Here is a 26527-nt window from a genome sequence, read left to right as displayed (position 1 = left end):
TGCTTACAGGCCGGCGCCGCGGCTCACTAGGCTAATCCTCCGCCTAGCGGCGCCGGCACACCGGGTTCTAGTCCCGGTCGGGGCACCGGATTCCGTCCCGGTTGCCCCTCTTCCAGGCCAGCTCTCTGCTGTGGCCAGGGAGTGCAGTGGAGGATGGCCCAAGTGCTTGGGCCCTGCACCCCATGGGAGACCAGGACAAGCACCTGGCTCCTGGCTCCTGCCATCGGATCAGCGCGGTGCGCCGGCCGCGGCGGCCATTGGAGGGTGAACCAACGGCAAAAGGAAGACCTTTCTCTCTGTCTCTCTCTCTCACTGTCCACTCTGCCTGTTAAAAAAACAAACAAAAACAACAACAAAAAAAACATGCTTACAAGTAAATAGCCTAGTAGAAGCCATGGTTTGATTCAACAGTTATCAAGATTTTTGCTGTCACTTTACCCCTAGAGGATGCACTTCCCAAAATAAAAAAGGGCATTTTCTTTGAAAATCTCAATGCCATCTCCACGCTTAATAAAATAATACATCTTAGATGTTTCTGGAGTCATCTAATAACTAATGCATAGTCCAGTTTCCCCCGTTGTCTCACAAGCGTCTTCCACAATCGGTTTCTATGAAGGAGGACCTCAACAAGGTGCACACACACACACACACACACACACACGCTGGGTGCCGTGTCTCGCGGGCGCTTTAGAGCGCTCCGCTCACTTATTATTTTTTTATTTCGCTATTATTTTGCAGCAGAATTGACAACTTTATACACGTATTCACTGGGAAAAAATCCACACACTTTACAGGAACCGGATAGTATTTTGAGGCCCTAGAACCTGGTTTTATTTCGAAATGCAAATGGTGATAAACACACAGTATTTGTAAATCCACGTAAACCTCACGGGAACGCGTGGCTCCCTCCGTTCTTAGCCAAGGGCTGCCCCGGGATAGCTCGGCAAATCACGATTTCGGTCTCCGTGCAGCAAGGGGGCGGGAAGCCTAGAACCCAGGGAGCCCCTTCCCACGCTAAGCCCAGAAAAGGAGAACCCGTCTCCAGCCGAAGAAACGTTCGCTGGTTTCAATACCACAGGCTGGAGAGAGTCGGGCAAAAGGGTAATCAGGCTCGGCGTCGAGCCGGGGTGGGTGAATCTGAGTCCGCGAGGTGGAAACCCAGCGACCGTGACGAGGAAAACGGCCGTCAGCGGCCGAAGGGCAGCTCCGCCCCGGGGTCGCCAGAAACCCAGACTCGGGCGAAGCTCGCTTCCCCCAGGGCCGGTGGAGACTGAGCGAGAACGGGAATAAATCTCAAGAGGGCACTCCAGGCGTCTGAGAGATAACAGCCGAGCTGGTTGGAGGAGCAGACACCACCGCCCGGCTCCCCGCGCCCAGGATGAAGTCCAGGGCGCGCCCACAGCAGGTGACTCAGTGGCCGAGACCGGCCGCCCGTCATGGCCCACGCCTCCGCCGCGGGAAGTAGTCCCTGGCCGCGCCGGCGCCGAAGGGTGCCCGGGGAGGGAGCCGGGAGGCCCTCAGCGCAGAGGTTCCGGCAGCGGCGGGCGCGCAGCCAATCTCTGGAAAGGAAGGCGTGGCTAGTTCGGCTCTTTGGATCCCTCCGCCCGGGCTGGCTGTGCTGAGGCCGAGGGGCAGCCATTTTGGATCCCGATCTGTGTTTCCGAAGGCCGTGGCTGCAGGTTTCACGCCTGGATTCGGCCAGGTGAGTGTGGCATCCTCAGCGTCAAGGGTCTCGGCCGCCCCTTCGTCCTGCGCCCTGGATTTAGCAGATGAGAGGGCCAGGGGTTCACACCGCCCTGGATTTGGCAGATGAGAAAGGAAGGATCCTGGAAGTGGGGGTCGGGCCGGAGGGCAGGCCCGAGGGACCCCGCCGGGGCCTGGGGTGGGGGCGTGGCGGGCCGGGAGCTGCCGGGCGACGGCTCGTCCCGCGCCCTCGTAGCCACCGAACTTTTCGCTGTGGTCCTCCCTGGCCCGCCGTCTCTCCAGCCTTGGCCTGGGCCGGAGGGAGGCTCCGGGAGGTGGCCCCAGCGCCGCGGGAGGCGGACGGCCCCGAGGCCGGGCAGGCGGGGCGGGGCACCCGCAAGATGACCGCTGTGGTCGCCGAGGCCAGCCGCAGCCTCTGCCCGCCTCCGCGGACCCCCGAGCCGGCGGCCGCCCCTGCCCCCTCCTTTGTGTTGCCGGCGCTCCCGCCGGGTGCTGCAGGTGCGGCCTTGGAACTCACCCGCGGAACTTCGACCCGCCAGACCGGGGAGACACAGCCACCCTCCTCCTCCGTGGCACTAAGCTTAACGCCTGGTCTTAAGCAGCTCTTTGGGATGAGTGTAATTTTTTTTTTTTTTATTATGCCCATGTATTTATTACTTTTTGACTTTTTACTACGGGAGACTTCAGACACAAAAGAGTGTAATGAATTCCTTCCTTACCCAGCTTCCTAAATGGTTTACTTATGGCCAGTCTTGTTTCAGCACACTTATCATTACGTAGGTCTTTTTTATTTATTTTTTTAAAGATTTATGTGTTTATTTGGAAGGCAGATTTACAGATAGAGGCGGGGTGGGGGCGTGTCTTCCATCCGATTTTTTTTTTTAAGATTTATTTATTTTTTTGAAAGAGTTAGGGAGGGAGGGAGGGAGGTAGGTAGGTAGGTCTGTCTTGAGGTTTTCCATCCTCTGGTTCACTCCCCAGTTGGCCACAGAGGCCAGAGCTGTGCTGATCTGAAGCCCATGTGGGATGCCGGCACTCCATCAGCTGCTTTGCCACAGCGCCGGCCCCTGCATGTTTTAAATTTAGTAAAATAATAATTACCTTGTATTTATGTATGTCTCCCTCCCCATCCCCAAGTGGATGCCTTTTGACTCTGGTACCTACAAACCAAGATGGCAGGGGAACTTTTCGTAGGCTGCCTCAGAACCACATGTGCTGGAGGAGGAGGGCTTGGTAACAGTTATTAGCAGACAGAAGAGTGTTTTGAAAAGTCAGTGTTGGCACCACATTGTAAAATCATCCACTTTCTTTAATCTCACCTTAAAAAAAGTTGTTTCCATTATTTGAAAGGCCGGCAGAGAAAGAGATAATCTTGCATCCACTGGTTCACGCCCCAGATGCCAGCAACAGTCAGGGCTGTGCCACACTGAAGCCAGGAGCCGTCACCTGCTGCCTTCCAGGCTGTAGAAAGCTGGGATCAGAAGCAGAGCTGAGACTTGAACCCAGCACGCGGGGGCTGTGAGCATCCCAGACAGCTGCTTAGTCGCTGGTCAGGCACTCCTCCCCGAGTCTTCTGCCTTTAAAGTAGCCTTACTTTTTCTCCAAGTGATCTTTCATTCTCCTCCTTTGTTCCTGCACTGCTGTGCTTCCACGATCAGGAAGTCTGGAATCCCCAGCCTACAGTCTGCTTAGTTAAAAGCTGTTGTCTTGGGGCGGGTTGTGCAGTGGGTTAAAGCCCAGCCTGCAGTGCCGCATCCCACATGGCCGTTGGTGAGTTCCGGCTGCTCCACCTCCCATCCAGCTCTCTGCTGTGGCCCGGGAAAGCAGTAGAAGATGGCCTGAGTCCTTGGGTCCCTGCACCCATGTGGGAGGCCCGGAAGAAGCTCCTGGTTTCAGATCAGCACAGCTCCTGTTGTTGTGGTCATCTGAGGAGTGAACCAGTGGATGGAAGACCTCTGTCTCTCTCTCTCTCTCTGCCTCTGCCTTTCAGATAAATCTTTAAAAAAAAAAAAAAGTGTATTCTAAAGAAATCATTTCAAGTACAAGAAAAATAATGTGAACATAAGTGCTTATTTCAGCATTATTATGTCAGAAGGTTGGGGAGGTAATAAAATTATGAGTGGAATGTTAGGCAGCCATAAAATAAGTAGTATTTCTTTTTCTTTTTCTTTTTTTTGACAGGCAGAGTGGACAGTGAGAGAGAGAGACAGAGAAAGGTCTTCCTTTTGCTGTTGGTTCACCCTCCAATGGCCGCCGCGGCCTGCGCACCGCGCTGATCCAATGGCAGGAACCAGGTGTTTCTCCTGGTCTCCCATGCGGGTGGCAGGGCCCAAGCACTTGGGCCATCCTCCACTGCACTCCCTGGCCACAGCAGAGAGCTGGCCTGGAAGAGGGGCAACCGGGACAGAATCCGGCACCCTGACTGGGACTAGAACCCGATGTGCCGGCGCCGCAAGGCAGAGGATTAGCCTATTGAGCCACGGCACCAGCCCTCTTTTTTTTTTTTTAAAGATTTATTTGAAAGGCAGAATGAGAGAGGGAGCGACAGAGAGATCTTCTTTCACTGGTTCACTCCCCAAGTGGACACAATGGCCAGGGCTGAGCCAGGCTGAAGCCAGGAGCCAGGAGGTTCTTCTGGGTCTCCCATGTGAGTGACAGGGGTTCAAGCACCTGATTCACCTTCTGCTGCTTTTTCAGGCCATTAGCAGGGAGCTGGATTGGAAGTGGAGTAGCTGGGGCTTGAACTGGTACACATGATGGGATGATGGTTTTGCAGGCGGTAGCTTTACCTGCTGTGCCACAATGCAGGTCCCTAAAATAAGAATTTCAACTCTACTATGATAGTAAGTGATAGAAGGGTTTAATAGTGCTTAAAGTCCGTGAATACGCTTTGTAAAAAATGCCTTTTGGGGGGCTGGCGCTCCACTTCCTATCTAGCTCCCTGCTAATGTGCTTGGGAAAGCAGTGGGCCCCTGCACCCAAGTGGGAGACCTGGAAGAAGATCCTGGCTCCTGGCTTCAGATCGGCTCAGCTGCAGCCTTACCACCATTTGGAGAGTGAACCAGTGGATGGAAGACTTCCTCTCTCTCTCTCTCTTTCCTTCTCCCTGTAATTCTGCCTTTCAAATAAATAATTTTTTTTAAAAAAGAAAAACTGTTGATAAAAAGTATGCCGGTGCATTTTCTACCTTATTTTTATGTTAATTTGAGAAACAAGATAAAGTTCTTTAATAATGCTGTCCATTCCATTGTTGATAGCTTTTGTCTTGATGGTTTCTGAGTTGAGAAGTCTGCTTTCTTGTGAGTTGTGTGCGATTCTGCTGCTGGTCTGGTAGTTTTTCATTAGATTTCCATCTTGACTTGTTTGCCTAGTAGAGATTTGATTACAGTTTTGTGAAAATACAGTTAACTTCTGGCAGCTTGGACATTAAATGATTTTAAGGGATGTGTACAGTGTTAGTTTGGAAATGTCTTCTGGTGCCAGGTTGTGTGTTTCAGTTCTTACGTCGCATCTTCATATCTGTAGTACAGCGGTTGTACTAGATGTGTTATCAGCATATAGGAAAAAGTATCTGGAATAAATAATACGTTTCAAATAAATACAGAAGTTTATGTGTGTGTTGCAGAATATTTCTGTAGCCACTGTTGACTGTGCTCACTCCCCTCCCCGCTTGGAAGTTTTAGAACTGCAGACGTAGCCGGCGCCGTGGCTCACTAGGCTAATCCTCCACCTTGCGGCGCCGGCACACCGGGTTCTAGTCCCGGTTGGGGCGCCGGATTCTGTCCCGGTTGCCCCTCTTCCAGGCCAGCTCTCTGCTGTGGCCAGGGAGTGCAGTGGAGGATGGCCCAGGTGCTTGGGCCCTGCACCCCATGGGAGACCAGGAAAAGCACCTGGCTCCTGGCTCCTGCCAGGATCAGCGCGGTGCGCCGGCTGCAGCGGCGGCCATTGGAGGGTGAACCAACGGCAAAGGAAGACCTTTCTCTCTCTGTCTCTCTCTCTCACTGTCCACTCTGCCTGTCAAAAAAAAAAAAAAAAAAAGAACTGCAGACGCTAAAGCGCATCCCTTGGGACATATTACCTTTTTGCTGTTTTCAGTTACTTTGAAAAGAGCGGAATCCCTACCTTTGGTAGTAGTTTTTCTCCCCAGATAAACTGGGCTGAAGGACAATCCATTATACCTTTTATTTAGAATGGAGACTTTAGCTATCTCCAAAAGGCTCAGAGAGCTGAGTGATCAAAGAGGGTCTGGATGGGTTTCTTGTGCCAGTGTTGAGGATTGAAGTAAAGTGAGGAATTGGCCGGCGCCGCGGCTCACTAGGCTAATCCTCCGCCTTGCGGCGCCGGCACACCGGGTTCTAGTCCCGGTCGGGGTGCCGGATTCTGTCCCGGTTGCCCTCTTCCAGGCCAGCTCTCTGCTGTGGCCAGGGAGTGCAGTGGAGGATGGCCCAGGTGCTTGGGCCCTGCACCCCATGGGAGACCAGGAGAAGCACCTGGCTCCTGGCTCCTGCCTTCGGATCAGCGCGGTGTGCTGGCTGCAGCACGCCAGCCGTGGCGGCCATTGGAGGGTGAACCAACAGAAAAGGAAGACCTTTCTCTCTGTCTCTCTCTCACTATCCATTCTGCCTGTCAAAAAAAAAAAAAAAAAAAAAAAAAAAAAAAAAGTAAAGTGAGGAGTTGGAAAGAGCCAAAGAGCCAAGGAGGGGCTGGCGTCGTGGCTCAGCAGTTTAAGCCACTGCTTGCAGCATCCATATGGAGCGCAGGTTCCAGTCCCTGCTCTGTGCTTCCTGTCCAGCTGCCTGCTAGGGGGTCTAGAAGGCCGTGGAAGGTGGCCCTAGTACTGAGTCCCTGCTACCCATGTGGTAGACCGGTGTGGAGTTCATGGCTCCTGGCTCCAGCCTGGCCCAGACCTGGCTGTTGAGGACCTTTGAGGAGTGAACCCGCAGATGGGAAGATCTCTCTCTCTCTCTCTCTGTGTATGTCTGTCTGTCCCTCTCTGTCTATTGGTTTGCATTTTTTTTTTTTTGCTGACCCATTGTGATTCTAGTAAAAATAATGGTGTTACACTAATAGAAGCAGATTATTATAAACAAGGTCAAATACTGAGGACTAGTCCTACAATCACTGGTTCTGTTCTTGTTTTGGAATTTATGGTGCAGTTGTTTACTTGTCAAATAGCTGTTTTCATGTCAGCCCCATTAGATTGTGAGCTCCTTGGATGTCTTATCTAGAGGGGCATAGTACAGTGCCTGATAGAATAGCCATTAATAAATGTTTGATGAGAAAATGAGTAATGGTAAAGGTGTTGAAGCATGAAGTGATCTTAGAATGACTTCTGAATTGTAAAAGAATTTAAAATTGAGTATCAATATGGTATGTATACAATATATTTACATAGATGTGTTTATGAACATACCCACCACATACACACCCAGAGTATTTGTAAACAATAAATGTTGACCAGAATATTTTATTAGATTTTAGGTTATTATTCCTGAAATTGGTAAGATAAATAAAATATTTTTTTTAAGATTTATTTTATTTATTTGAAAGAGAGTTACAGAGAGAGGTAGAGACAGAGGAAAAGGTCTTCCATCTGCTGGTTCAATCCCCAAATGTCCACAATGGCTGGAGCTGAGCCAATCTGCAGACAGGAGCCAGGAGCTTCTTCCCAGTCTCCCATGCAGGTGGAAGGGCCCAAGAATTTGGGCCATCTTTACTTTCCCAGGCTGTAGTAGAGAGCAGTCAGAAGTGGAGCAGCCAGGACTTGAACTGGCACCCATATGGGATGCTGGCACTGCAGGCTGCACCTTTACCTGCTACTCCATAGCGCCGGCCCCAAGATTTGTAAGCCTGGATTTGGTCCACATTTGTAAATGTTCCTTTGCATTGCTCTGTTGGGTGAAGTGTCCTGTAAATGTCCTGGGATTTGACACAAACATTAGACCCTTTGCTGTTCTGTCCCACAAATCTTAAAGGCTTTATTCACTGTTTTCCCCCTTTTATTCAGATTTGGTGGCGAGAGAACTCTATTTTCTGTATCACTCCCCGAATACCTCAATGGCCAGTACTGGGCGAGGCTGGAGCTGGGAGCTGGGAATTTCATCCAGATCTCCCGTGTGAGTGGCACAAACGTATCTGCTTGAGACATCATCTCATGCCTCCTAGAATGTGCATCAGGAAGCTGGAACTGAGAATGGGGCTAGAAGTTGAACCCAGACACCCTGATGTGCGTGGCAGGTGTTCCAACCAGAATCTTAACCAGCAGGCCAAATGCCAGCCCCATGACTTCCAATTTCAGTCACTGCTGTTAAATAATGTGTGAGGGAGTTTTGTCATCTTTATAATATAGTAAGAAGCCTTGATAGACTTGACTTAAAAGGGCAAGGGTCAACAAATCTAAAAACATTCATTTTCCCAGATATGCTTGTATGTGACTACATTTTAAAAAAATATTCATCAAATTAGAAGTATATAAGAGGCCAGCGCCACGGCTCAATAGGCTAATCCTCCACCTAGCGGTGCCGGCACACCGGGTTCTAGTCCCGGTCGGGGCGCCGGATTCTGTCCCGGTTGCCCCTCTTCCAGGCCAGCTCTCTGCTGTGGCCCGGGAAGGCAGTGGAGGATGGCCCAAGTGCTTGGGCCCCTGCACCCCATGGGAGACCAGGAGAGGCACCTGGCTCCTGCCTTCGGATCAGCGCGGTGTGCCAGCCGCAGCGTGCTGGCCGTGGCAGCCATTGGAGGGTGAACCAACGGCAAAAGGAAGACCTTTCTCTCTGTCTCTCTCTCTCACTATCCACTCTGTCTGTCAAAAAAAAAAAAAAAAAAAAGTATATAAGAGAAAATGTTAAAGTTCTCCAACTATCCTCTCTTTTCCAGAGTTAAAACTATTAAAATTTCAGTATGTAGTTTTATAGGTCATTTTCCTATGTATTTTTATACATATATAAAGTGAGATTGTATTATATATGCTGTTTTATAGTTTGATTCGAAAGGAAAAGCTACATCTTTTTTTTTTTTTTTTTTAAAGGTTTATTTATTTGAAAGAGTTACAGAGAGGAAGAGAGAGAGAGAGAGAGAGAGAGAGATTGATCTTCCATCCCCTGGTTCACTCCCCAAATGGCTGCAACTGCTGGAGCTGGGCTGATCAGAAGCCAGGAGCTTCTTCTGGTTCTCCCACGTGGATGCAGGGGGCCAAACGCTTGGGTCATCCTTTGCTGCTTTCCCAGGCCATTAGCAGGGAGTTGGATTGGAAGCACCCACATGGGATGCTGGCACTGCAGGTGGCAGCTTTACCTGCTATGCCACAGTGCCATCCCCAAAAAGCTACATCTTAGAGGTCTTCCATTTCATTTATTCAGTAAATATTTGAATACTTGTTATGTACTAACATGTTTTAGAATGCTAGATTTTTTTTTCCAACTGTACTACAAGGATTCTATAAAATGGATCTCTTTCATTTTAAGATTAATTTATTTGAAAAGCAGAGTTGGAGAAACAGAGAAGGAGGGGCAGGGGGGAGAGAGAGAGAGAGAGAGAGAGAGACAGATTGATTTTCCATCCAGTGGTTCACACTCCAAATGGCCACAACTGCCAGGGCTGGGCCAGGTCAAAGCCAGGAGCCCAGAATTCCATTCAGGTCTCCCACATAGGTGGCAGGGGCCTACGCGTTTGGACCACATTCTGCTGCTTTCCCATGCTCACTAGCAGGGAGCTGGATTGGAAGTGGAGCAGCTGGGACTTGAATTGGTGCCCATTTGGGATGCCAGCTTTGCAGTCAGTGGCTTAACTTGGTGTGCCACAACACCGGCTCCAAACTACATGTGTCTTAATTTAATGAGTTCCTGATTGTAAGAATTTGGATTATTTCATTTGGGTGCATTCCTCTTTATTTATTTATTTATTTTGACAGGCAGAGTGAACAGAGAGAGAGAGAGAGACAGAGAGAAAGGTCTTCCTTTGCTGTTGGTTCACCCTCCAATGGCTGCTGTGGCCGGCGCACCGCGCTGATCTGATGGCAGGAGCCAGGTACTTATCCTGGTCTCCCATGGGGTGCAGGGCCCAAGCACTTGGGCCATCCTCCACTGCACTCCCTGGCCACAGCAGAGAGCTGGCCTGGAAGAGGGGCAACCGGGACAGAATCTGGCACCCCGACCGGGACTAGAACCTGGTGTGCCGGCGCCGCTAGGCGGAGGATTAGCCTAGTGAGCCGCGGTGCCAGCATGCATTCCTCTTTATAGACGTATTAATTATTCTTCAAGATAGCTATAATCTGAAAGAGTGCCCTTCAGAAAAGTTGTAACACTTGACATTCACATCAGGAGTTTGAGAATGCACCTGCTTCTTGACACACTCATCATCGCTGTTGTGTTAGTAATCATCATCACTGTTGTATTAATACTCTGTTGCAGATTTTTACTCAAATAGGGTTTACCTTTTGACTTATGGCTTAAGTCTTTTGTCATGTACAGTAATTTAACTTTGTCCTTAAAAGGCCTATTGCTTGTCCACTATAAAAATATTCTTTTATATTCATACTGATGTGATGATAGTTTCAAAACTTTTTTTTTATTTTTTTAAGATTTATTTATTTAATTGAAAGGCAGAGTTACACAGAGAGAGGAGAGGCAGAGAGAGAGAGAGAGAGAGAGAGAGAGGTCTTCCGTCCGATGGTTCACTCCCCAATTGGCCGCAACGGCCAGAGCTGTGCCAATCTGAAGCCAGGAGCCAGGAGCTTCTTTCCAGGTTTCCCATGCGGGTACAGGGGCCTAAAGACTTGGGCCATCTTCTGCTGCTTTCCCAGGCCATAGCAGAGAGCTGGATTGGAAGTGGAGAAGCTGGGTCTCAAACCGGCGTCCATATTAGATGCTGGCACTTCAGGCCAGGGCATTAATCCACTGTGCCACAGCGCTGGCCCCGACCCCATAAACTTTGTGTAACACATCGGTGATTTTACCATTCTTCCACCCAAGTGTCACCATAAATTTGGTGTTTGTTCTTGGTTCAATTTTAGCAGGATTCATGTTGCTTTCATAGTGGGTTTTTTCAAACTGATGTTTTTATCTTAGTGCCTCAAACTGGGTCCTTTCCAGACACTTTACTGATAAATTAGTATGAATTTATTTTGATGAAAAAAATGTTTAAATACATAGTTTTTTGTAACAGGCATTTTCAATGAATTTTTTTTTTTTTTTTTTTTTTTTTTGACAGGCAGAGTGGACAATGAGAGAGAGAGACAGAGAGAAAGGTCTTCCTTTGCCGTTGGTTCACCCTCCAATGGCCGCCGCGGCCGGCGCGCTGCGGCCAGCGCACAGCGCTGATCCGATGGCAGGAGCCAGGAGCCAGGTGCTTTTCCTGGTCTCCCATGGGGTGCAGGGCCCAAGCACCTGGGCCATCCTCCACTGCACTCCCTGGCCACAGCAGAGGGCTGGCCTGGAAGAGGGGCAACCGGGACAGAATCCGGCGCCCCGACCGGGACTAGAACCCGGTGTGCCGGTGCCGCAAGGCGGAGGATTAGCCAAGTGAGCCGCGGCGCCGGCTCATTTTCAATGAACTTTTAAAAAAGATTTTATTATTTTTTTTAAGATTTATTTATTTATTTGAAAATCAGAGTTAACACAGAGAGAGAAGAAGAGGCAGAGAGAGAGAGGTCTTCCATCCGCTGGTTCACTCCCCAATTGGCCATAATGGCTGGAGCTGCACTGATCTGAAGCCAGGAGCTTCTTCTAGGTCTCTCACGTGGGTGCAGGGGCCAAGGACTAGGGCCATCTTCTACTGCTTTCCCAGGCCATAGCAGAGAGCTGGTATGGAAGTGGAGCAGCTGGGTCTCGAACTGGTACCAAATGGGATGCTGGCACTTCAGGCCAGGACATTTACTGCTTTCCCAGGCCATATTAGAGAAACCTGGATCAGAAGAGGAGCAAGCCGGTGCCACGGCTCAGTAGTCTAATCCTCCACCTAGCTGTGCCGGCACACCGGGTTCTAGTCCCGGTCGGGGCGCCGGATTCTGTCCCGGTTGCCCCTCTTCCAGGCCAGCTCGCTGCTGTGGCCAGGGAGTGCAGTAGAGGATGGCCCAAGTGCTTGGGCCCTGCACCCCATGGGAGACCAGGAGAAGCACCTGGCTCCTGCCTTCGGATCAGCGCGGTGCGCCGGCTGCAGCGTGCCAGCCGTGGCGGCCCTTGGAGGGTGAACCAATGGCAAAAGGAAGACCTTTCTCTCTGTCTCTCTCTCACTATCCATTCTGCCTGTCAAAAAAAAAAGAAACAAACAGACCCCTCTCTCTCTCTCTCTGTAACTCTGCCTTTCAAATAAATAAATTAAAAAAGAAAAAAGAAAAAAGAAGAGGAGCAGCTGGAACATGAACAGGTACCCATATGGGTTGCCAGCTCTGCAGGCAGAGGCTTAACCTACTAGTATACAACGCTGTCCCCTCAATGAGCTTTTATTAAAAAAAGAAAGTTATTTATTTGAGAGGCAGAGTTACAGAGAGAGGGAGGGAGGGAGAGAGAGAGAGAGAGAGATCTTCCAACTGCTGGTTCACTCCCCAGATGGCCTCAATGGCTGGAGCTGTGCCAATCCAAAGCCAGGAGCCAGGAGCTTCCTCCAGGTCTCCTAAGTGGGTGCAGGGGCCCAAGGACTTGGGCCATCTTCCACTGCTTTCCCAGGCCGTAGTGGAGAGCTGGATCATAACTGGAGCAGCCGAGACTCGAACCGGCGCCCATATCGTATGCTGGCACTGCAGGTGGCTTTACCCACCATGCCACAGCACCTGCCCAATCTTGCTTTCCAAGGGAGGAAATTACTTTGTTATTCTTTGGCTTTGATAGATATTCCAAATCAAATGCTTTCTGAGGTAGGCTTGGATTTGTCATTAGCTTTAATGTTAGTCCGTATATCTTAGAGTTGAAGTTTACATCTAGGAATGGCTGAATTTTTTTCTTTTAATTTATTATTATTTATTATTAATTATTTAAAAGGCAGAAGGAGATATAGGAAAAGACCTTCCATCCACTGGTTTACTCCCTACATGCCTGTAACAGCCCATGTTCAAACAGGCTGAAGCTAGGAGCCTAGAATTCCATTTAGGTCTCCCACATGGGTGGCAGGGATCCAAGCACTTAAGCCCTTACCTGCTGCCACCCAGGGTGCGTATTAATAGGAAACTGGAATCAAGCAGAGCCAGGACTTGAATGCAGTCACTCTGATAACGGATACAGGCATCTTAACTGCTGTGCCAAATAATTCCCTACCCCCCTTTTTAAAGCCTAGTCTTTATCTAGTCATAGGTGTTTTTCAGAATTTGAGTTATATTTATAAATTGGTTTTGCTTTCTAACTACATATCATATCATTAATTTTGTCATTCCAGTAAATGTTATTTAAAAATGTTTTAGTGCTTATAAAATTGTATCATAAATATCTCTATAGTTTGTTTACCAGGCAATTATAGTTCATTGTTCATATATTAGTTATTACAATTTCGGGGTGATAAATGTTTTCATATAAAAATCTGCACACGAATCTCTGATTGTTTCCTTAGGTTGTTCCTAGGAATGGAAGTCTATATCAAACTGACTTTTTTTTTTAAAGTTTTTTTTTATTTTTTTATTTTTTTTATTTGAAAGGCAGAGTTGCAGAGAGAGAGAGAGAGAGAGATCTTCCACCTGCTGGTTCACTCCCCAAACTGCTGCAGCAGCTTGGGGCGGGGGGAGGGAGAAAAGGAGGGAGAGAGAGAGGGAGAGAGGTCTTCCACTTGCTGGTTTACTTCCCAAACTGCCACAGCAGTTGGAGCTGAGCCAGGAGCTTCTTCCGGGTCTCCCATGTGGTGCAGGGGCCCAAAAACTTGGGCCATCTTTTGCTACTTTCTCAGACACATTAGCAGGGAGCTGGATGGGAAGTGGAGCAGCTGAGACTCAAACTGGCCCCCATATGTAATGTAGGTGGCAGCCTTACCTGCTGTGCTCTGTGGTGGCCACAAGAAGATTAGAGTATCTTTGAATGGATCTAAGTTTGATCATCTTTTCTGGGGCCAGTGCTGTAGCATAGAAGGTTAAGCCTCTGTCTGCAGTGTCAGCATCTCATATGGGTGCCAGTTTGAGTCCTGGCTGGTCTACTTCCCATCCAGCTCCCTGCGGATGCACCTGAGAAAGCAGTGGAAGATGGCCCAAGTTCCTGGACCCCTTCCCCATGTGGGATACCTGGATGAAGCTCCTGGCTCCTGGCTTCAGCCTGGCCCAGCCCCCACCGTTGAGGCCATTTGGGGAGTAAACCAGTAGATGGAAGATCTCTTTTTCTTTTTCTCTTCTCTCTGTATCTCTGCCTTTCAAATAAATAAATAAATCTTTTAAATAAGAAAATCTTTTCTGATCACCACCATGTTGAGATTTTTGTTAGAAGCAGTAGGTGTCTTTTTGTTTTCCTCTTTCCATGCCCAGTACCTGGATACTCATTTCATTTGTCACGAAGGTCTCAGTTCTGCCTTCAAAACAGATTTCAGATCTGTTTGCCTCTAGCACTACCACAGATAGGCACCCTGGTCTAAGCCGTTACTCTGTGTTTTCTGGCCTCTATCAGTAGACTTCTTGTTGATCCTACTTCCAGGATTATCCTTCTCTAGTCAGAACCTCTGCACTAGGTTTGTTGTCTCCAGTAATCCACCTCTAAGTGGGTCAGTTAATGAACTTGTTTTGACCTGAAAATGTGCTTGTGCTTCTGATTTTTCCAGGAGGAACAGCACAGCATGCTGGGTTCTGGATTTAAAGCTGAGCGTTTACGAGTCAATTTGAGATTAGTCATAAATCGTCTGAAACTATTGGAGAAAAAAAAAAGTGAGTACTACGTGATTACCAAGCCTTTTTCTTTTCCACAAGCCTCAGTGGGTGCTAGCACCCCAACAACAGGCTTTTGCCAGCTACTACTGTGATGTCTCAGGAATCTCGCCTTTTGTAACTAGTTAGACTGAACCACTTTGTTGTAGCAAAAACAACATGTACTTAACTGTTTAACCAACTATGGATTGCAAATATTTGGAAAAAACAAACTACATTTGTACTGAACATGCACAGACTTTTTTCTTATCTGTTTCCCCTAAATAATACATTATAACAACTATTTGTTAAGCATTTATGTTGTGATAGGTATTATAAGTAACCTAGAGATCAGATTTAAAGTATATAGGATATGGTGTCATGGGCTTTTTATGCACATACGTTAGTTTATACATGGGTACTTCCAGAAGTTTATGAAAAGATGGAATTAAAAGTGACAGTTTATTTTGGTGCACAAAAAGCATTTTGAAATTCATGCATAGTTTTTTCTTAATGCACATTTTCTACATATTATGGAAAAAAAAGTGTTTGCACCAAAATAACGAATTGAGCATCTAAAGATTTTGGTTTCCAGGGCAGGGGGTCCTGGAACCAACTCCTGTGGCTAATGAGGGATGGCTGTACACTGTATTTTAGAATAGGTACTGTGACTCCTAAGTTGGAACTCTCAGACTGTACTGTGGGTAAGTTCTCACCTGGACAGAGTGACAGAAAAAATAGAATAGGTGCTAAGGGATTATTATTACCTAGGATGTAGTAAAACCCTGAGTTCTCTCTGTTGGGGTAGCAGTCTGCCCGCAGGCCAGATCGCAGTGCACTACTGCTGTGTGACGGGAGTGGGGTTTGTGTCCTAGCGGAACTGGCCCAGAAAGCGAGGAAGGAGATCGCTGACTACCTGGCTGCTGGGAAGGATGAGCGAGCCCGGATCCGCGTGGAGCACATAATCCGGGAAGACTACCTGGTGGAGGCCATGGAGATCCTGGAGCTGTACTGTGACCTGCTGCTGGCACGGTTTGGCCTCATCCAGTCCATGAAGTAAGATGCTTTGAATCAAAAACTAAGTTACCTTTGGAATTGGAGATGGAATAACGTTGGTCATTTCTTTGTGCAGGGACTAGCACTATGGGACCCTGGTGTGCCCAGGGACTGTTTCCTCCCAGTCATTTGAAGGTGTGGTCTCCATGTAGATAATGTCTGAAATCAAGAGGCCTGAGTTTGAGTTTGAATGTTGGCTCTACCATTTCCTAACTTTGTGGACTTGGGCTCATTTCTTTTTTTTTTTAAAAAAAGATTTATTTATTTAATTGAAAGAGTTACACAGAGAGAGGAGACGCAGAGAGAGGTCTTCCATCTGATGGTTACTCCCCAATTGGCTGCAATGGTCAGAGCTGTGCTGATCCGAAGCCAGGAGCTTCCTCTGGGTCTCCCGTGCAGTGCAGGGGCCCAAGGACTTGGGCCATCTTGTACTGCTTTCCCAGGCCATAGCAGAGAGCTGGATCAGGAAGTGAAGCAGCCAGTTCTCAAACCGGCGCCCATATGGAATGCCAGTGCTTCAGGCCAGGGAGTTAACCCGCCGCACCACAGAGCCAGTCCCAGGCTTATTCCTTAGTTTGAGGTTCCCCACAAGTAAAATAGGTAAAAATGGCTGTCAAGTATAGAACTGTTGTGAAAAATCCAGTGAGACTGGTGAAGTAGCTTTAGATACTAATGAGTGTGTGACATAAAAAGTAGAGTTTTGTTTTAAAGAACTTAAGTCCCTTCCACCCCCTTTTTTTTTCAATCAGGGAGCTTGATCCTGGTCTGGCAGAATCTGTGTCCACACTGATCTGGGCTGCTCCTCGACTCCAGTCAGAAGTGGCTGAGTTGAAAATAGTGAGTACAGCCAGCTCAGTTACGTTTGCAGGTCTTCGTGTTAGTGGCAAGATGGGTGTAAGTTGTTTCTGCTTGTTGGGTCAGGTGTCTTGTATCCCTCTATGCAGCTTTTGAACCAAGCTTTGTAAATTTGTTTCTACTTTTCAGGCTTCATTATGGAGGGGAGCAGTGTTTTACAAACTTGAATTTTTTTTTAAGAAGCAAAGTTTTGTGTACAGCAATTTTTGTTATTTAACATCATACAAATTGAAAACTTTATATAGCTGTAAAGCTGTAAAGCTAACATTTAAGTGACAGATGTTTTACTTCCTTCATTAGTTCATTAAGTATTAGTTGAATGGATGTTATGAACTAGGTTAGTACTGGGGATAATGGTGGTGATCGGTGTTTGACACCAGCCAGGTTCTTGTAACTTAGGGTCTGACGGAAGAGACATGTTAGTCAGAAGATTCTTTATCACAACATGGACAAGGTGTTGACTGTTAGGATCCAGATTCAACTGAATTGTTTTCTGTTTCCTGTCTTTGCCTTCTGTTTAATTTTGTAGGGGGTTGTCTCAGTCTTATCCCCCTTCTCACATGTTGTCTTCTGTGTTTTTTCAAGTGTTTTGGTTTCATAGCTACAATGTCGTCCTTTTGTTTTGTTTTTAAGATTTTACTTATCTGACAGGTAGAGTTAACAGACAGGAGAGACAGGGAGAGAGGTCTTCCATCAGCTGGTTCACTCCCCAAATAGCCGCAACGGCCAGAGCTGCGCCTTTCTGAAGCCAGGAGCCAGGAGCTTCTTCCTGGTCTCCCACGTGAGTGCAGGGGCCCAAGCACTTGGGCCATCTTCTACTGCTTCCCCAGGCCACAGCAGAGAGCTGGATTGGAAGAGGGGCAGCCGGAACTAGAACCGGTGCCCATATGGGATGCCAATGCCACAGCTTCGGCCCCCTTCTTTTCTTTTTAATAAATATTTATTTGAAAGGCTGAGAGAAAGAAATCTTCCATCTGCCTATTCACTGTCTAAATGATTGCAGCATCGCCCAAAGGCAAGAACCAGGAACTCCTTTCAGATCTCCTGTGCTGCATTCCCAGGCTCATTAGTAGGGGGTTGGATTGGAAGTGGAGCAGCCAGGTCTGAAGCTGGCACTCCAACAGCAGATGTGGGCATCGTAAGCTGCAGCTTAACCTGCTCTACTGCAATGCCAGCCCCTATACTTTGTTTTTTTCTCCTTCTTGTCATGTTTATCTCTCTTCAAGTTCCTTTTTTTTTTTTTTTCCTTGTTTTGGACGGTACTTATTGCAGAGACTTTCTGAAAAAAATAGCTGCAATGGCCAGAGCTGAGCTGGAGCCGAAGCCAGGAGCCAGGAGCTTCTTCCGTGTTTCCCATGTGGGTGCAGGGGCCCAAGGACTTGGGCTGTCTTCTGCTGTTTTCCCATAACAGAGCACTGGATTGGAAGGGGAGCAGCTGGGACTAGAACTGGCGCCCATATGGGATGCCATCGCCACAGCGCTGGCCCAAGCTTCCGGTATTCTGGTGGGGTCGAGTGAGTAGTCATTGAGATTTGTGGGTAGAGGAATAGGAGAGAAATGGCAACTTCATTTTTTTAAATTTATTTGACAGATAGAGTTCAACAGTGAGAGAGAGAGACAGAGAGAAAGGTCTTCCTTCCATTGGTTCACCCCTCAAATGGCCACTACGGCAGGCGCTACGCCAATCCGAACCCAGGAGCCAGGTGCTTCTCCTGGTCTCCTATGCGGGTACAGGGCCCAAACACTTGGGCCATCCTCCACTGCCTTCCCGGGCCAGAGCAGAGAGCTGGACTGGAAGAGGAGCAACCGGAACTAGAACCCGGTGCCCATATGGGATGCCGGTGCCACAGGCGGAGGATTAACCAAGTGAGCCATGGTGCCGGCCCCAGGCAATTTACTTTTTAAAAAAGATTTATCTATTGATTAGAAAGGCAGAGAGACAGACATACTTTCCAGCTGTGGGCCCCAAGAGCTGGATCTGGGCCAGGTTGAAGCTAGGAGCCAGAAATTACATGTGGGTCTCCTTTTTGGGTGACAGGTACTCAAGTACTTGAGCCATTATCTGTTGCTTCCCAGCATATTATCAGGGAACTGGATGGAAGCAGAGTAGCTGGTACTGGCACTTGCACTCCAGTATGGGCTGTAGGCATCACAAGCAATGCCTTACCCTACTCTGCCACATACTTGTCTGGCAACTGTTTCTTTTTTCTTTCTTTCTTTCTTTTTTTTTTTTTTTTTTTTTAAAGGTTTATTTATTTATTTGAAAGACAGAAATACATAGAGAGAAGGAGAGAGAGAGAGAGAAACAGAGATCTTCTGTCCGCTGGTTTACTGCCCAAAAGGCTGCAATGGCTGGGGCTGGGCCAGGCCGAAGCCAGGAGCTTGCTCCGGGTTTCGCACGTGAGTGCAGGGACCCAGTTACTTGGACCATCTTCCTCTGCTTTCCCAGGCACACTAGTAGGAAGCTGGATAGGAGGTGGAGCAGCTGGGACTCCAACTGTGCCTATATGGGATGCTGGCACTGCAGGCGGAGGCTTAACCCGCTGCGCCAGTGTCGGCTCCAAAGGCAACTGTTGCTTAAACAGACTTTTTTCCTCCCAAAATTTCAAAAAGATACATTTATTTGAAAAGTAGAGTGACAGAGTGAAAGATCTTCAGGCACTGGTTTCTTCTCCAGATGGCCACAACAGAAAGGGCTGGGCCAGTCCTCTGCCTTGTGGTGTCAGGAGCCAAGCACTTGCGTCATTTGCTGCTGCTTCCCCAGGCACATTAGCAGGGAGCTGGATCTGGAGTGGAGCAGCCGGGAGTCACGCTGGCTCTCCAGTGTGGGACCCAGGCCTCAGAAGCAGCAGCTGAACCTGCTGTGCTACAGCACAGATCCCTCTTCAGCTAACTTCTTATTGTCCTTTAAGTCTCAGCGAAGCATTGCTTCCATAGGAAGCTCTCCCTGATTCATCTGCTCAGGTGTGAGTGCCCTGTTGCATGCTGGTGGCAGTGTGGTGCACCTTCCTGTGGCACTTACAGCTGCAGTTGGACCATAGCTGAGTAACTGCCGTTTTCCCCCGAGACTGCAGATAGAATAATGCCTACTTGTTCGTCGTCATGCTTGCAGTGCTCATCATAATGCTTGCGATAGTGCGTGGCACCTAGTTGCTGCTCGTCAGATGGATGAATAAACAGAAAAATTGACTGTGTTCCCCTTCAGCGTTTTGCACACTTCAGAGTTTTTGAAATTCTGTGATAGAAGCATGTTTACTGTTGACGGGAGGAAGCTTGGAGCATTCTGGAGCGGTGCTTTCCATTTCCCTTTATTGATGTTTTCCTCTGTAGGTTGCTGATCAGCTCTGTGCCAAGTATAGCAAGGAATACGGCAAGTTGTGCAGGACCAACCAGATCGGCACTGTGAACGACCGGGTAATGAGCACGTGTGGGAGGCTGGAAGCCGGGTGCGGCTTGCCGGTGGTGACTGCAGTGGTAGCAGTGCGTGGCTATGTGCATCTGGGGCCGCACGTTTCATGGTGACGGTGACAAGGCTGGCTGGGCGGCAGTGTAGTCAGCGCCTGACCCCTGCCTACTCCCTCTGACTGTGACACGCTGTGGACCTCCTGTCTTTCCCTTTGTGCCCCTTGGGTGTGTTGGGGAGGAAGGTGGGCTGCGGAAAGCAGCAGTCCGTCTTACCAACACCCAGGTCGTGTGCAATGAGAGTGTGAGAGGGTCACAGGTCTGTAGTGTCTTCTGACTGAAAAAAATCATGTAGCTTCTCTAAACTTCCTTTCTCCTCAGTTTTGCCTTTGAAGTGAGAGGGAGGAAGTTTAACTAGAGAGACAGGTTAGGATTGGGTTGGTTACGTGCACGCTTGTTAACCCTCTGCGTCTTCCGCTTGCAGCTGATGCACAAACTGAGTGTGGAGGCCCCTCCCAAAATCCTGGTGGAGAGGTACCTCATTGAGATCGCCAAGAATTACAATGTTCCCTACGAGCCTGACTCTGTGGTCATGGTAAGTTTATTAGAGTACAAAGGAAATACGTCTGTACTGTGAACTTCCTGGCAAAACAGCCATCCTCTTCACGCTAACTGAAGATCGTGTTTGTAAGTGGAAGCCTTTGTCCAGGTAGTGCCTTTCTGACACGGAACGTGCATGCATCGCTCGCAGGCTGCAGAGCAGTCAGCTCAGGTGAGGTGAGATGAATGACTGAAGGCACTTGGAGAAGCTGTAAGCCTCGATGCAAATATAACGTGGTATTATGGCTGCATTTTGGTGACGTTGAAGGAATTGTCTCCCCCTGTGGATCATTCTCAGTGCTTTGGACCTAACCCTAAAACATTTTGGGGCACCTACCATGTTCCATGCACCTCACTGAAAGGATTACAGAGTAGGGGAACAAAGCCCGCAGGAATCACTAAACCATTAAGGGGGATGGGTATACTGGACAGTGTGGTGTGCTGCACAGATCCCATTCCTCCCCAGCGCACACACCAGGACAGAGCATTTACTCCCCCCAGCTCCCAGGAGTGTTGGTGACCAGGAGTTCATGTGACCCCACAGCTGAGAAAAGCTTGCTCTGTGTCTGGTGCAGGCGTTCATGGACTGTGCCCCTTTACTGCAGTCACAGGAGCCTCGCTTGGTCCCGCCCATCTCCAGAGCTTCCTTCTCTTCTGACAGGTGTTCATCTCAAGAGCAGTCCCCGTAGACTGCTTTCATATTGCACCATCTCTTAGAATCTGCTCCCAGGGGAACTGATCTTGGACATGGTTGTTGATAGTGGATGTGTCTTTTTTTTTTTTCCCTCAGGCAGAAGCTCCTCCTGGGGTAGAGACAGATCTTATTGATGTTGGATTTACAGATGATGTGAAGAAAGGTGGCCCTGGAAGAGGAGGAGGAGGAGGGGGTGGGTTCACCACACCAGTTGGTGGACCTGATGGAACAGTGCCAATGCCCATGCCCATGCCCATGCCCATGCCATCTCCAAATCCTCCTTTCTCATATCCACTGCCAAAGGGACCTGTAAGTATTCACCTGCATAAAGTAAACTTCAGAAAATGTGTGACACATGGGCTCCGGGAGTGGACTAAGGAATTGCAGATTGTGAGGAGCATTCAACACTAAGAACATTTGGTGTTAGTTTAGGGATTATATTGTGGAAAAAAATGTAGGGATTCAGAGAGTCTTGGTTTTGGTAATGGAATGAGAAATCTAGAGCAGGAGTGGGGCCCTTTTTTCTTTCAGGGGCCATGTGGATATTTATAACATCGCTCACGGGCTGTACAAAATTATCAGCATAGAAATTAGCCTACTATAGATGGATCCAATTTTGGATTCCGCCTATGGTTGCCCTGACAGGGCCAGAACAAATGATTCCGTGGGCCAGACGTTCCCCGCCCTTGATCTAGAGAGATGGTGTTCCCTTTTCATGTGGGTTTACTGAATATCTTTGGGACCTGTTGCTGTCATACTCACAGCTTTATCCAAAAGTGATTTATGACCACTCATTACTGGTAGAGGAACCTCTTGTCAACAAGAAAAGATCTTTTCCAGTGAGAAAGTCTGATTAGAATTTTCCTTAGTAGAGACTGAAATATTTGGTTGTATAATTTGAAGAATAGGCTTTGGCTGTACATCTTTCAAAACTTAGAATCCCTCTGACCACACACGTCCTTTGGGCTTTTTTTTTAAATGAGCTTTAAAAAAATACACATGTATTCCTGCCTATATGCAAACCTCAAACATTGCAAGTTGGAGGTAGCGTCTTTGATATTGCTTTCTCCTTTTGCAGTCGGATTTCAATGGACTGCCTGTGGGGACTTATCAGGCCTTTCCCAATATTCATCCACCTCAGATACCAGCAACTCCTCCGTCGTATGAATCTGTAAGTGCCTGGGCCTCCTTTATGAGGAACAGGAGAGTGACTCCCCTGAAGAGAAAGCAAATAATGGCTACAGGGAAGGCAAAGTTTTAATCAAATTCTAGTACCAGCACTGCTTTTGCGTTGGGATTTTTGTGTTGCTTTAAGCCTGGGAATGGGGACTGCTAATGGCATTGTTGGGTGCAGTGCTTTGTCTGCAGTTAAGCCAGGAATCAGGAAGGATCTACAGATCTCTTGGAAAGTTGTACTGCCCTGCTAGAGCACTTTTTGTTGTGAATTTTATTTGAAAAGCCAAGAGACGGAGATCTGCCATTCGCTGGTTCACTCCCAAATGCTTATAATAGCTAGACTGGGCCAGTTGAAAACCAGGAGCCCAGGATGTAGGGTGGTTCTCCCATGCAGGTGACAGGAGCCCAAGTATTTGGGGCATCACCTGCTGTGTCTCAGGGTGCACATTAGCAGGAAACAAATCAGAAGTGGTACTGGGAGTCTCACCCCAGGCACTCTGGTAGGGGATGTCGGTATCTTAACGAGCATTTTAGCTGGTATGTAACCAGTTTTTACTAGCTAGGAAGAGAACCATTTTGAGCTGGTATGGTCTTGGTGCTAGAATAGCATAACTAAACCTTAGTTTCATAGGTCGTCAGCACTCATGTAAAGGAAGAGGGGTCAGGTTTTTGTCTTAAGAGGTGTCCAATTAGCAGCTTTCAGCCTTTAGCATTGACCTCACATTTCAGTCTCATCACTGAAACTCGCTCTGAATAACCAGTAGGGTAATGATGTCTTGAACATGGGTGGTTGTAACAGCCTTGTTTCCTCAGTATGTGCCTTTTGTTTCCATCTGATGCTTGACTGAGGAAACATTGTTAACAGCATTGGCTGTGTGAATCATTCATCTTGGATGATCTCCCTGTTCCTGAGCTTGCTTCCTCTTCCTTCCTTCCTTCGGTCTCTCTCGCTGATGCGTTTTACCTCGGACCTGCATTTGTCTTACGCTTCAGTCTTGCATGCACTGAAGCATGGCCTGCAGCTGTTTCTAGGAGGAGGAAGATCTTAGTACTTGAGGACTTGGTTCTTGTAGCTAATTCGGAGGTTTAGTGCTTTCTCTCTGCCCAGAAGGTATAGTGTGTGTGTGTGTGTGTTTTAATGTCATGGTGTGTGAAGACTTTTCTTTCTCTTTGGTTGGTAGTTAAGAGGTCAACACCTGCCTGGTTGGAATATGGTAGGGAAAAGTGCAAAGGCTGGAGGGAGAGTTTCTTTGGAGCAGGTTCTCTTGCGTTTGGGGAACTGCTTTGGGAAAACGGGCTCATGGTACTGTTGGTCCTTTTCCTCTGGTCACAGCTGTTTGTATTTCAGGTTGATGACATCAATGCTGATAAGAACGTTTCTTCCCAGATCGCAGGTGAGTCCGAGTGAGGAGCTTCGAGGCTCAGCGCTGAGCCCTCTGCTGTTGTCCTATCAGCGTTCCTTCCCTAGAGATTTTGTCCATATTGGTGGCTGTCTGCTCACACATTCTGTCCTCTCATAGGCAGGGGCTGGAACCAAACTCAGGAATCTTCCACAAAAATGTTTTCCCCAGCCCCAAAGAATCTGTCAGTGATATTCTTACTTTGTTCAAGTTCTTTTATTCTTGCTACTTTATGTCTGGAAATTAAGTGGTATATTAAAGAGGGGAAATAAGCACATGTAGTTGAGTGAGTGTTTACAAAGCACTCATGGTGACGTACTGTGCACCCGATTCAAAACACGCTGCCAGCACCTCCAGAAACCTGAAGAGATGGTACTTTGTGAAATCAGGGATGGAGCTGCATTGTAGTGTGGTGGGTAGAACTGCGCCTGCGGTGCTGGCATCCCACGTGGGTGTCCCAGCTGCTCCACTTGTTTTTTTTACGACTTTATTTGAGAGGTAGAGGTAGAGGTACAAAGAGAGAGAGGAAGAGACAGAAAGGTTATTTATCCACTGGTTCACTCCTCAAATGGCCATAACTGCCAGAGCTGAGCTGATCTGAAGCCAGGAGTTTCTTCCAGGTCTTCCACCTGGATGCAGGGGCCCATGCCCGTGGGCCATGTACTGTTCTCCTAGGTTCATCAGCAGGGAGCCAGATCAGAAGTGGAGCAGCTGGGACTTGAACTGGTACCCACATGGGATGCTGGCTGCTTTACAGCCCCTTGAGCCAGCATTAGCTGAGGAGCTAGAACTCAAACCAGGCATTCTGATGTGGGTTACGGGCATCCTAATTGACAAGTGATGCATTACATGCCACCTTGAGACAGTTGTTTTATTGAGATGTGATGTGCGTTAAAAATACGTAAGTGTATAGTTTGAGAGCAAGCGAGTGTGTGTGGGTACCCTGGTCAGGGTGTAGAATGCTTCTGTCATCCCACCAAGTTCCCTTGTTCGTTTCCAGTCAGTTCCATGCTGTCCCCAGAAGCAAGCACTGTTCTCATTTTCTTCAAGTTAGAGTTTGAGATATAAATGAAAACATACAATAGATACATATCAGAGGATTACATCAACTAATAGAAATTTCTATTACTTACAAAAATTCCAGCCCCCCGAGCCTTGATGAGTGCTCCTTCCCAGGGAAGCAGCGTTGTGCAGTGGTTCTCACCGCTGCTTCCCTGCGTGGGACAGGAGCAGACCTCTGTGGAAGGGCGTCGGTCTAGATGGCTGCTTTATGGAGCTGGCCTCACGCAGCATGCTTGGAACGCCTGTAAACTTTTTTCTTGCAGTAGGAAAGTGTAGTAGATGGAATTCAGGGGAAATGTACAGTTAATTGTCCTGAGAATGGACTGACCTTTAGAGTTAAGTGGTAATTTGGTAAAAAAATTAACTTTAGTCATCTTAGCTTTTTGGCTAAGGGCTCTTGTGTGCCATTGCTCTGACAGTTGTAACATCATACTTCTCGTCCTAATTAGGTCCCAGACCTAAGCCAGAGCCCTCTGCAAAGCCCCCTGCTAGACCAGTGGAGAACTATGACAACTTCGTGCTCCCAGAGTTGCCATCCGTGCCAGACACACTACCCGCTGCCTCTGCTGGTGCCAACTCCTCAGCATCGGAAGACATCGACTTCGATGATCTTTCCCGGAGATTTGAAGAGCTGAAAAAGAAAACATAGGCCTCTGACAGCAGCAGCTTCCAAGTTCCGGGAGTTGAGACTGAGCAGTTTCTCCTTGTAACAAAGAACCTCCATGAAATTCCGTTTCATCTTAACCATCACCGAGCACACCCTTCCTTGGGGCGCTCTTCCTGTGCTACCAAATTCTGTTGCTTTCCAGTTCTCTGTTGATCCTTAGACTAACACTGGAGACTCTGGCCAGAGACTCCGTGGGCTCCTGGCAGCTTTGCTTGTCTGTCTTCTGTCAGAGGGACCCCACAATCTCTCCTGGCTGATCCCACAGGAGGGTGAGATGAAGCACCGTGGGGAGAGTCGCCAGAGACAGCTGGGCCGCGGGGAAGAGCAGCTCAGGAAGGTCAGCTATGTCGTGAGGCTCAAGCCCTCTACGGCAGGTGTAGGGAGAAGGCTCACTCTGGTGTGAATAGAAGAGAGAAAATGACTCAGGAAGCCACTGGAACGGTTCCTGGAGCTGGGCTCTGCTAGGCACATACACTGCTCCTTGCTGCACGGCACTCTTCCACCTGGATCCAGTTGCAGAGTTTATTTGGGGAAAGTTGAAGCCCTCTCTTGGTTCTGCTGGATTCTCAGGGAGCCCTCCGTGGCCTTTCGCTTCTTCTGAGTGCTGTGTGTCCCTCTCACTAGGGACAGCACTGCAGACACTCCGCGCCGCCCTCCTGCACCCCGGCATGTTCTGGTGATGAGCACTGAGGACAGGCCACATGGCGGGCAGAGGCTGCCAGTCAAGTCTAGGGTGGGCTCCCAGCTGCCTTAATAGATGTACTCAAGTGTCTTGGGTAGTGAGCTGGAATGCCTACAGGAGAGGAGGGGTACCTGTTTTCATTTGAAAACTTTATGATTAAGGGAATCTTCAAAAACTGATCTTGGATCAATTTTTAGTGCCCACGTGGCTACAATTCACTGCTTTCCAGGTGGTTGAGACTGACTACTCCTTTGCCCCCTGGCTAAGGCCATCCTTTCCCACAGGGACAGCCTTGGGGTTGGAAGACATGACTTCTGCTTCCGTGTAGTATATCTGTATATACCTGTTTAAGCAACTTTTCTTTAATGTTTTTGATTGGTTTGTATCTCAGAGCTCAGTAGCTGCTAATAAAGTTAAAGATCCTGGG

At 48.3% G+C, this 26527-nt stretch overlaps 1 protein-coding gene across 2 annotated transcripts; it reads left to right on the top strand.

Moving 5' to 3' along the window:
- Positions 1-1615: 1615 nt before the first annotated feature.
- Positions 1616-26527, top strand: IST1 (IST1 factor associated with ESCRT-III). Of its 2 annotated transcripts, XM_051846982.3 has the most exons (11): positions 1616-1702; positions 7712-7820; positions 14425-14527; positions 15382-15562; positions 16312-16399; positions 19748-19831; positions 20304-20414; positions 21210-21422; positions 22192-22284; positions 23638-23683; positions 25201-26527. In XM_051846982.3, the coding sequence occupies exons 3-11, from the start codon at positions 14440-14442 to the stop codon at positions 25398-25400; spliced, it is 1104 nt and encodes a 367-aa protein (XP_051702942.1). In that variant the 5' UTR covers positions 1616-1702; positions 7712-7820; positions 14425-14439; the 3' UTR covers positions 25401-26527. The 2 variants fall into 2 exon arrangements, with proteins under 2 accessions (XP_051702942.1, XP_008255783.1); XM_008257561.5 differs by lacking the exon at positions 7712-7820.

This window comes from Oryctolagus cuniculus, chromosome 18 (genome assembly GCF_051225735.1).
Source record: "Oryctolagus cuniculus isolate XC-2025 breed Fujian yellow rabbit chromosome 18, ASM5122573v1, whole genome shotgun sequence".
Lineage (NCBI taxonomy): Eukaryota > Metazoa > Chordata > Mammalia > Lagomorpha > Leporidae > Oryctolagus > Oryctolagus cuniculus.
Note: the sequence above shows the minus strand (reverse complement) of the source record. Positions and strands in the feature narration are given on the sequence as shown.